The sequence below is a fragment of the Myotis brandtii genome, unplaced genomic scaffold (assembly GCF_000412655.1).
Source record: "Myotis brandtii unplaced genomic scaffold, ASM41265v1 scaffold708, whole genome shotgun sequence".
In the NCBI taxonomy this organism is placed as follows: domain Eukaryota; kingdom Metazoa; phylum Chordata; class Mammalia; order Chiroptera; family Vespertilionidae; genus Myotis; species Myotis brandtii.
In genome coordinates this window covers 730,161-741,972 of record NW_005370777.1, presented here as the reverse complement: position 1 = coordinate 741,972, position 11,812 = coordinate 730,161, and the positions used below count along the sequence as shown (strand labels likewise).

Sequence of the window (11,812 nt, the reverse complement as noted above, 5' to 3'; positions counted from 1 at the left end):
ACTGCTGCTGCCGGTCGCCTCCCTCTGCAGGGCGACTGGCAGGGTGATTGGGGGGGACCCCCCATGGTACCTGCCTTGACCGGCCTGGTGCCGCCCACTCACTGGCCCCGCCGCTGCCACCAGTTGCTTCCCTCTGCAGGGCGACCAGCAGGGTGATCGGGGGCCCCCCACTGGTACCTGCCTTGGCTGGCCTGGGGCCTGCGGGCTGAGGGCAGCTCCTGTGTTGAGTGTCTGCTCCCTGGTGGTCATTGTGCGTTATAACGACCGGTCATTCCGCTTTCGGTTGATTTGCATATTAGGCTTTTATTATATAGGATAAGTGTTTAGTCACCAGTTCAATTAACTTGCATCAAACCTTGCTTGGTAAGAGTCTGATAAAGTTAAAGCTTGTCTATGCTTTGGGAGATTCCTAGAGCAAGAGCAAGAAACAAAAATCTTTTCCTCAAGCTTTATGAAGGTACACAGCTGGAAAGGAACTTCTGAAATTCATTTTTGGAGTGATATTTTTAAAGTAGAAGGTTGATGTATTTAACAGGCTAGAGCAGGGGTGGGCAAACTTTTTGACTCGAGGGCCACAATGGGTTCTTAAACTGGATCGGAGGGCCGGAACAAAAGCATGGATGGAGTGTTTGTGTGAACTAATATAAATTCAAAGTAAACGTCATTACATAAAAGGGTACGGTCTTTTTTTTTTTAGTTTTATTCATTTCAAACGGGCCAGATCCGGCCCGCGGGCCGTAGTTTGCCCACGGCTGGGCTAGAGAGAGATTAGAAATACATTTGGAAAAGTAGGAGATGGTTAACAAGAATTAGGGTCCTTCGAGGCATTAATAGAAATCTTTATCTGTACCAGTTTTCTTACATTATTTACCTTAACATTAAACATAGAAGCTATGTTCATTCTCCTCTCCCCACTACCAATTACAGAAAAAGTATAAATACGAGGCAGAAGTTCCTGAGAATGTGCTAATCCTGTTCTTGGGTTCTTCATCCTGTCTCCTCCTATGGAGAGCTCTCCTCTCCTTTTGCTAAGTGATTTAATCATAATTCAAGATTTGCCTCTTTGTAACCTACTGCTAGATTAACATCATAGTTCTCTTTCTTTCTCCCCTCCCTTTATCAGTTAAAAACTGATCTTCCTTAAGAAGGTACCCTTTGATAACGAGGACAGTTTCTCACTGACTACTCACCCTTGTTAATTGTCTCCCACCTGTGGAAAATGGGTCCTTAAATGTAGTTTGTATTTCTTATCCTCAGTGATGCCACCCATGTAATTATTATAGTTCTGAGTAGATATAAACATATAACTCTATTTGCCTTTTGAAAATCTGGGGATAAGTTAAAGTACATAAAATGCTTCCCAGTATTTTGATAACAGATTCTTAGTAGTTAACTTGTTTCTATCTGCTAACTACAAATGAATGTGTTTGTTTAACAAGTATTGTCAAAAACTCCTCTGATACACATTTATACTTCCATTTTCTTTAGTAATCCCTCTGCTATGCTTTGCTACAAGGATCATTCTGGCCCTTCTAAGGTATCTGAGATCTTCTTCAGCCAGTTAGTTCTCAGCCATTTTTGTTCTTTTCCTTATCTCACTTAGTCCACTTATCCTCAGTCATCTTCCTTTTTTCCTGTTATCCTCAGAGTTCCCAGTTCCAATTATTTACACTGTGGCATGGCATTAGTTAACAAGAATGTTTTAAATAACTTTTACTTGTTTCTATGAGTTATACTTGCTTAAGTTTCAGAATTTGAAAGTACTTAAAAATATAAAGAAAATTAAAATCTCTCAGAGATGCCTACAGTTAACATTTCTAGGTATCCTTCCAGGCTTTTATCCTAAGCCTGTAGACAGACGAATGTACATACACATTTTAAAAATTGGGACTATATAATAGTGTCTTATTGCATTTTCTCCCCAATATTATTAAACAATCTTTTAAAATATATTTAAAAAAATGTTTATATTTCATTCCATCATGGATATATGTAGCAGCTAAGAAATTCCTTATTTAAGAGGAATAGTTTTACTTGACTTTGTTTTTAATTTCTTGTCTTTGTGAAAGATAGCAAAACTTAGGTATTCTGAAGTTTTCTATTTTTAAAAATAAATGAAGAATTCTGTTATCAGGAAAAGAAATTAGGAATGAGACCAGGGAATTGTGGTATCAGATGCTAGTTTTAGGACCTAGTATAATTTTGAGTAAGGTCTTCTGAGCCTGTTTTCTCATCTGTAAAACTGAAAATAACTATTCTTTCAAATAGTTATTGAAAGGACAAAATGATGTAATGTACATAAAAGTTTATTTCAAACTATGTGACAAATTAGCCATGCAAATGCAAAATATTTTCTAATATGTGAGAAAAAAGATGAGTCCTTAAGACTGATCCAATTAATTTTCTTAATAGGAACTCTGTCTAAACATCATTCCAACCTTTGCAAATCTTATAGACTACCCATCCATGAAAAATGCTTTGATACCAAGAATTAAAAATGCATGTCTACAAACATCTTCCCTTGCTGTAAGTAACTGCGTATTAATTTTTGATTTTCTTTTCTCATTTGTTTAAATAATTTTATTATTGTGTAATAACCCTTTTATAGTGTTCATGTATTTTGTCTTGGCTATAGGTAATTGCTAAAGTACTATAAAAGTGAGCAGTAGTTATAATTTCCCCTGATGTATAATTTCACAGTAATACGTCCCTGATCTTATTCATTATCCCCTAATTTTGAGTGCTTTAATAAGAAATTTGAGCACTTTTTTTTTCTTAATCCTTTTCTGCTTTAATTCACTATTTTGATGGTAGTTTTAAAGTAATCATGAGAGTTTAACTTGGTGTATAAGCCTAAACACTTTTTGAATGACTTCCTTTTATAAACTGCCTTTATTTTTAGTCATCTATTCTAAATATTTTTATGCCTCACTTATTTGCTTACTTTCAAAAAAGAGTAAAGTACAATAAAAAATAAATTAATAAGATTATTAATGGGGAAAATAGTTGTGCTAAAAAGTCTAGAGTAAGGGTGGTTATCTTCTTGAATACAGAATTTTAATACCAAGTTATTTGGTAGTCAGGGTGGTAGGATAAATAACAAAGTTCTCGTGATCTCATATTGGAGGCAATAAATGTGCCCAACCTTTTCTCTAACTCTGAATCATAAGAATTATCTCATTGATATTTCTTTATAGAAGTAACATTAAATTCTCTTTTCGCCGCAAATACCAGCTTTAGAAAAAAGAGAGAAATGTCCTTCCTTCACCTGATCAGTTCTTATTTTGATGTTTAATAACAGCCATAGCATTAAATTTGCATTTAGAAAAGATAGTTCCTTGGAGAGCTCATGAATTTAAGTAAAAGTAAATATTTATAGCTTAATAGATTTATAGGCAAAATAAGTTTAAATGATAAATACTTTTACCTTACAGCCATCTAATCCATTTTAGTTCATTTATTTTTGTTTTATTTATTTTTGTTTTTCTGTTTGGTAGAAAGACTCAGATGAAAAACAACACTAAAGTAGGAAAAAAATATAATTTTACTGAAATGAACTTGTATGAAATGAAGTAAAAAAACATGAGTTCTTATTCTGACTCTGCTACTAATTCTTATACCCTTAGGCAAGTCACTGTACCTCTCTGAGTGTCTGTCTTCATCAACATTAAAAGAATTTGAAATGCAGTCCATTTCTCTGAAATTTTCTAATTTTAAGATTAAATTTTCAGACTACATGGTAGTAATATATGCTTAAAACTCAGTTTTCAAAATGCCCTTTTAAAAATCACATAGTATTTTATGGCAGCATACATGTTGTTAAAATAGATTTTCTAGTTGAGTTCTAACTACATATGCAGTGAGGTGGGAAGCATGGGTACTTAAATAATCTGTAATGCCCAGGGATGTTTATATCCCCTTTAAACATGCCAACTGAGCCCTTAAAGGCATGCTGTTTATAAGGAATTATAATGAATGGATTTAGAACAGTAACTGAAATGGATTTGCATTTTATATTATCATACTCAGTGCTCTTACCTTCACAGTGGCAAATGTGAATGCTTGAATTGCATTCATAGACATAGACCTCTAAGGTTTAAATATGCTAGGAAATTCCTGAAATGTGAATCATGAGTTAAAATTATATTTTAATACAGTTTCCTGAAAATAAAGAAGAAATAAATTCTATGCAGAGATAGATAAAATACTCCAAGAGCTCTATTTCTTCATGACTCACATGACTAATATTTTATATATCATGAAAGAAAATAAAAGTAAACTTTTTTTAGTTCATATGTCTTTGTGTGTATCTATACACATACATACATATATAAAGAATGCAGCAATTCCTGTTATTAAACTAAGAGCAAGTTTAGCCGTTAGATATAATTTTGAATTTATAAAATCCCTTGTGTTTGGGTTTCAGAAAAACAATTACACATTATTTTTCAGAAAAATATTTTCATCTTTCTTGCAGAAATACAGTGCTTTTTAAACTAAACTGTTTTCTGCTGTTCTTAGTTTACTTTATTTTTATTTTTAATAAATGGAGTTTTATTGATAAGATCCTGGCTCAGAGTATTCTGTCTTTACAAATTCCAGCTAAAAAAATAGAGTGTTAAATATTTACCAAAATAATCAAGTGAATGATAGAATTTTTATAAAAGAGTTCCTGAATATCAGATTTTAATAACTGTATTAAAAATATACTTAGAAACAGAAAATTTTATGTAGGACAAATATAGATTCTCTTTGCATGTTGTTAAAATATTTAGTTAAAGAATGAATTGAACCTGAGTTACAGAAAAATACTGGAAGCCCAGTAAGATTGATTACTTGGTGGGAGAATGTAGTCCTTTTTATGACTCAGATGCCCCAAAGAAATGGTCTTAGTACAGTAAACACATATACTAGTAGTAAAGCTTCTTAAGTCCTAATTCACTTTATTTAAAATGATACAAAACTGAAGTCAATCCATACCTTTAGCTAACTAGTATCCTGGTAAAGCCATCATAAATTTTTTTCTGAAACAAGTCAGGGGAGTTAGTAAATATGTGAATTTCTTATATTAATAAAGGATGAGAACTTTTAAACCTACTTTTATTCTTGAGTTATTTTTAACATACCTATATGAAGATTAAATACTTAAATATTTTGTTTATATTATAAAGACTTTAAATGACTAATTCAATTTACCTCTTTTAATAGGTTCGTGTAAATTCATTAGTATGCTTAGGAAAGATTTTGGAATACTTGGATAAGTGGTTTGTACTTGATGATATCCTGCCCTTCTTACAACAAATTCCATCAAAGGAACCTGCAGTCCTCATGGGGATTTTAGGTAGCTGAAAACTTACTGTCATTTGATACTACTTTATCATTTTACAGTCATGCAAATACATTTTTCACTCTATAGGACCATTGTACTCTACTTTCACATATATAGCATTCAGTAATTGGAGAATGATGGGATAAATGCCATGATATAACTTTTCTTTGTGTTAATTTTAGCAAAAGCAGTAGGACCTTGACATTTACAAAGGAATAAGACATTTGGGAATTCTAGCTTCACAAATACCATGATAGCATAATAGTTTGCCCTGTAAAATGGTACTAAAAAAGAGAGGCAAACAAAGTTACTTGAAATACTGATACTAGTCTTACTAGTCCTGATGTTTATTTGGTACCCAATTTGTAAGAGGCGCTATGCTAAGTATTTTCTCTGCATTATCATATTTTGTACTTTCCAAAATCCAATGAGATATAGATACTGTTATTTTTGTTTTACAATAGTAAACTGAGGCTCAGAAGTGAAGTAAGTTCTTAAAGAATACACAACTGATAAGTGATGGAGCTGGTTTGGTTTTTTGTTTGTTTGTTTTAAATTCTCACCTGAGGATATTTTTTCCATTGATATTTAGAGAGTGTAGAAGGAAGGGAGGAGGGAGAGAGAGAGAAGAACATCTATGGGGAGACAGCACATCAATGGGTTGCCTCACACACGCCCCGACCGGGGCTGGGGATTAAACCTGGAACCCAGGTACATGTTTTTGACTGGGAATCCAACCTGTGAACCTTCAGTGCTTCAGATGACACTCTAATCACTGAGCAACACCAGCCAGGGTTGGTTTTTAATTTAAATATGTTTAAATCTTAAGCACTGTTTCTCTGCTAAGTAATGTGCTGATAAAGTATATTAGCCTTATGGCACGTTTTATTCTATCAGCATAATTACAGATTACTATGTCAAGAACTCTGAAATTGTTTGTGAACAGTTAAAGTTATGAGAGTCCAATCTGGAAATGCCAGAGGTCTACTCTACTAAGAGAAGCAGACATAATTATGAAATCACAAAAACAATTAAAAGTTCACTTGTTACTAAATTGAAGTTCGTCGTTAATTTTGAAGAAAAACTATATTGCTCAGCCATGTATTTTTAACACCTGTAATAGTGTCTGGTCTATAGAAAGCCCTCAGTAAATATTTGCAGGAATGGTCAGCAAGTAATTTATTGTGGACCTCTGGAAACGTAGCACTTTTGGGATATGGTATGAAACTTGTGAACTCAAAGAAATTAGTCTTCTTGAGAAGGTGTTTGTAATAGTGGAAAGAGCCTTAGTCCCAATCTGTTTCTTCATCTATCAAATGAGGATGAAAATAACATCATTATAAGTGGAGTCCTGTGAGAATTCAGGGAGAAAACTGAAGAGAAAGTAATTAACATAGTGCCTAACAAACAAGCATTCAGTACGTTCACAATAAAATTATTCTTTCAGTATATAAGTAAAGTGTACATTAACAGAATAATAGGAGATGGTGTGCTACTAGTTTTGGATTATATGCGAAATGCTTACAACACAAAAACATCTAGAGAACGAGGAGTAAATGTGCTCTGTTGATCAAATGCAGGGTTTGTGAGTAGTTGTAACCAGTAGTCTTGAAGGTCCAGTAAATTGGTGAGACAATGGAGGAGGGTTGTGTGGAGATGAATTAAATTATTAAGGTTCAAACATGTTGAGTGTCATTGGTTAAAGATGTGAATAAATGTGTAGGAGCTCTACCTATACACTTTGAAGTAGATGTCTCTACTTGAGTGAGAGGTCTGAAATATATATATAAATGTTTTCAGGGTAGAGGGCATTCTGTAATATTCCTGCTGCACTGTAAGAACTGTACCTAGTTCTGATAGACTTTTAATGTTATGCTATTATTACATGTGCTCTTAAACCAAAGGCTACAGGATAAATATGTCCTGGTGTTTAAATCTAAACTGATGACAAAGCTGAAATCATTCTATATGCCATATGTAAGAGCATTCTCATACTAAGCACTGATAAGGAAACATTTGTAGCTAAACTGATTGTCAAGAGATTTCATGTAGATAAGCTGTTTTCCTGATTTCTATTAATTAGTGGTATTGAATTATAAAATTTTCTTATTCTTTTCTATCAGGCATTTACAAATGTACTTTTACTCATAAGAAGTTGGGAATCACCAAAGAGCAGCTGGCTGGAAAAGTATTGCCTCATCTGATTCCTCTGAGTATTGAAAATAATCTTAATCTCAACCAGGTAGGAGGAGTTTTGTGCGTCATTCACTTTATTCAGCTTACTGTTTTTTTTTTGGCATTAAATATCCTACCTAATAAAAGAGTAATATGCAAATTGACCATCACTCCAACACAAAGATGGCCACCCCCACATGGACACAAGATAGTCGCCACAAGATTGCTGGCAAATTGACCATCACTCCAACACAAGATGGCCACCCCCACATGGACCCAAGATAGTCGCCACAAGATTGCCGGCAGGTGAGGGCAGTTGTGGGTGATCAGGCCTGCAGGGGAGGACAGTTGGGGGAAACCCAGCTCTGCAGGGGAGGGCTGTTGGGGGAGACCCAGCCCTGCAGGGGAGGGCACCTGGGGGGATCCTGGTCTGCAGGGGAGGGCAGCTGGGGGAACCCAGGCCTGCAGGGGAGGGCAGTTTGGGGCAACCAGGCCTGCAAGGGAGGGCAGTTGGGGGCAACCAGGCCGGCAGTGGAGGGCAGTTATGGGTGATCAGACTTGCAGAAGCCAGGGGAGGGCTGTTGGGGGAGACCCAGCCCTGCAGGGGAGGGCACCTGGGGGGATCCTGGTCTGCAGGGGAGGGCAGCTGGGGGAACCCAGGCCTGCAGGGGAGGGCAGTTTGGGGCAACCAGGCCTGCAAGGGAGGGCAGTTGGGGGCAACCAGGCAGGCAGTGGAGGGCAGTTATGGGTGATCAGACTGGCAGAAGCGCAGTTAGGGGCACTTGGGCCAGCAGGGGAGCAGTTAGGCGTCAATCAGGCTGGCGGAGGAGTGGTTAGGGGCAATCAGGCAGGCAGGTGAGCAGTTGGGAGCCAGCAGTCCTGGATTGTGAAAGCGATGTCCTACTGCCCCTTTAGGCCTGATCCCACTGGGCAGTCAGACATCCCTTGAGGGGTCCCAGATTAGAGAGGGTGCAGGCTGGGCTGAGGGACACACCTCCCCAACCCTGTGTACGAATTTCGTGCACCGGGCCGTACATATTTGTATTAGTAAAACAAGGAAAACTATGTCACAGAGTTAAGTGAAAGCTTTGGGTTTGAAGTAAGGGGTATGTGAGGTGGAAGGATGGATTATTGGATGCTTCATTGGGAGATAGTAAATGAGCAGAATGTTGAAAGATGTATAGGATTTGGGGCTACTTTACATTTGGGGCTAGGAAGTAGACATGAACAAAGAAATATTAATGTAATGTGTCTGGGGTATGTATTCATTATTGCTCCATAGCAAGTCACCATAAACTTGATGGTTTAAAACAACAAGCACTTATCTCACAGTTTCTGTGGGTTGGCCAAACCAGAGCCTGGGTTCTCTGCTCAGATTCTCTTACTTCTGCCATCAAAGGCTAGGTCTCACCTGAAGGCTCGGCTGGTATAAGGATCTGCCTCTAAGCTCATTACATGGCTGTTGATAGGATTCAGTTCCTTTTGGGCTGTTGGACTGAGGGCCTCAGTCGCTAGCTCTCTGTTAGATGGATGCAACTGTCAATTCCTTGCTTCATGGATCTCTCCAACATGGAAACTTATTTTATCAAAGCCAGAAAGAGAGGGAATCTGCTAGGAAGATGGAAATTACAGTCTTATAAAGTAATCAAGGAAATGACATTCCATTACCTTTGCCATGCTCTGTTGGTTACAGGCAGATCACAGGTCCTGTCAATGCTCAAAGACAGGGGCACAAAGGCATGAGTAGCAGAATGAAATGACAGGGAACCATTCTATCCTATCTGCCACTGGGAATGAAGAATTTAATTTGAACGAAAGATACCTATAATACAATAGGGGAGTAGTGATATGATAAATTAGTCTAGAATAGGTATGATTTAGATATTCAAACTTTCAAGGTATGGTAAATGTTTGAGCAAAGGGGTAATGTGTTCAAAGAGTATTATAAAATTGCCTCTCTGCATACCTTTATCACTGTAGTTATCACAGTATGTTCTTATGTGCCTGACTGTCCTGGAAGGCGGGTTTTTATAGCTTATTCTTCAATATATCTTCAGCAGTTAGTGCAGTGCCAGAAACAAAAATATTTATTGAGAGAAAATTTGAGATACAAAGTAATGGCATAGTTTGTTCACCATAGAACTAATGATTAATAGAAAAGACTGGGAAAGATTACTGTTAAACTGAGTTCAGAAATGGATAGGCAGGCAAGATTCGGAATTAAGGACTGAAAGTGAATTAGAGCAAAGCTGAGAGTTAGGCAAGAGAGCTTTGGGCATAAGGGGACAGTGCTGAGTAAATGGAATTTTGGAATTAGAGAAATGTATGACATGAATCAGACCCCAAATTTCATTGAAGTGGTAGGGTAAGCCTCTGAAAGTTTGTGTTCCTAGATTTTAGTTTTGGGCTTTGTTATATGGCCAAGTGGGGGGTTCTTTTCCCCACTGGGTGCTGGGGGTGTAGTTCTTACAGTATCTTGAGAAAAGAATTTTCTAAGACTTGCACAGGAGAATGAGTGGTTTTTATTTGCCTGGAATTACATCCCTAGATTTCCAAGGTACCATTCCCCTTAGTCCAGTCATAGAAGATATATAGTTGGGGTTTCAGTAAAGCTAAAGGCAAAGCCAGTGTCCAGAGTTTCCTTTCCATGTTGGAGCTGGGTCCAGTTCAGCATCAGGCTAGTTGCAGTCCATTAGCCCATTGTGTGTGGGGTTTACATGGCCGTGGACCATGTGGGTGAATGCAAGGGAGCTCCACGAGCCCAGAGTCACATAAGTCCCAAGAGTCCCAAGAGCATAAGAGAGCAAGCTTCTTTGTTCCGAGAATTAAGTATCCCAAATTTTTGCGCCCTTGCAGTGGCCACCCCCATTCTGGCCAGCCACCTCTGTCCCTAAGTGTGATTGATAGCAAGCACCTTCGCTAGTCCCCCCAGCTTTACTGGGTGTGTATCTATCTTCCCTTTGTTGGACCCCTGGGAGGGTAAAGTTGTAGTTTCCTGGTAAAGCTGCCTAAATGACATGCTTGTAATAGCTGGCTTCCACTTGCTCCTTTCCTATTATTAATAACTAGGTTAATTACAACCGTTTCAGCTTGTTAAGTTTCTTTGTATCTTGGATGACACGGTTGAGGTTATGATTGGCAAAAAAGGGACAAAGTGAATGTTGAGGAAAAATTAGGATGCTCATATGTCCAAGATAGTCTTCAACTTCGGGTTATTTCTGTTCTTATATTTATTTATTTACTTATTTATTTTTTAAATATATTTTTTATTGATTTTTTACAGAGAGGAAGGGAGAGAGATAGAGAGTTAGAAACATCGATGAGAGAGAAACATCGATCAGCTGCCTCCTGCACACCCCCTACTGGGGATGTGCCCGCAGCCCAGGTACATGCCCTTGACTGGAATCGAACCCGGGACCTTTCAGTCCGCAGGCCAACGCTCTATCCACCGAGCCAGACTGGTTTCGGCATTTCTGTTCTTATATTTATTATTTAAAATATTCCCTAATGCTTATTTTAGGATATATAATTTCATTTGAAATGTGGTGTTAGATTTGTTCAGGTTTATGGTTGATTTTTTTAGGGGCCTATTTTCTTCTTCTTCTTTTTTTTTTTTTAATATATTTTATTGATTTTTTTACAGAGAGGAAGGGAGAGAGATAGAGAGTTAGAAACATCGATGAGAGAGAAACATCGATCAGCTGCCTCCTGCACATCTCCTACTGGGGATGTGCCCGCAACCCAGGTACATGCCCTTGACCGGAATCGAACCTGGGACCCTTCAGTCCACAAGCCGACGCTCTATGCACTGAGCCAAACCGGTTTCGGCAAGGGGCCTATTTTCATCAACAGAAATATTTTGATTCATACCTTATGGCATTTTACAATAGTTAGTGGTCTAACTTAGAGTGCTCGCTTTTCTGTATATTTTATGGATAGAGTTCCTAATTCAAGACTCTTCTGTCAGTTCTGATGTAAAATAATCTAAGTATATTATGCATTATGTGAAAACGATAAAGTAACTTAGGAAAATACATATTTAGCATTTGATTGAAAAACAGGAAATTTCACACAGCAATTAAAACACAATCACAACGGTGTTTGGGAGGGTTTTGAAGACCGCTCCAGATTCAGTGATTCCCTGGGACAGCGGTTCTCAACCTGTGGATCGCGACCCTTTGGCGGTCGAAGGACCCTTTCACAGGGGTCGCCTAAGATCATCCTTCATATCAGGTATTTACATTACGATTCATAACAGTAGCAACATTACAGTTATGAAGTAGCAACGAAAATAATTTTATGGTTGGG

General features: G+C 37.6%; 1 protein-coding gene across 2 annotated transcripts in view; it reads left to right on the top strand.

Moving 5' to 3' along the window:
• SCYL2 (SCY1-like, kinase-like 2) overlaps positions 1 to 11,812 on the top strand; it is a 45,087-nt gene that overhangs the window by 22,828 nt on the left and 10,447 nt on the right. For both annotated transcript variants that reach the window (XM_005882350.2, XM_005882349.2), the window contains 3 exons: positions 2,413 to 2,526; positions 5,209 to 5,341; positions 7,453 to 7,571. In XM_005882350.2, the coding sequence (XP_005882412.1) occupies positions 2,413 to 2,526; positions 5,209 to 5,341; positions 7,453 to 7,571 (366 nt within the window). The remainder of the gene's footprint in view (positions 1 to 2,412; positions 2,527 to 5,208; positions 5,342 to 7,452; positions 7,572 to 11,812) is intronic.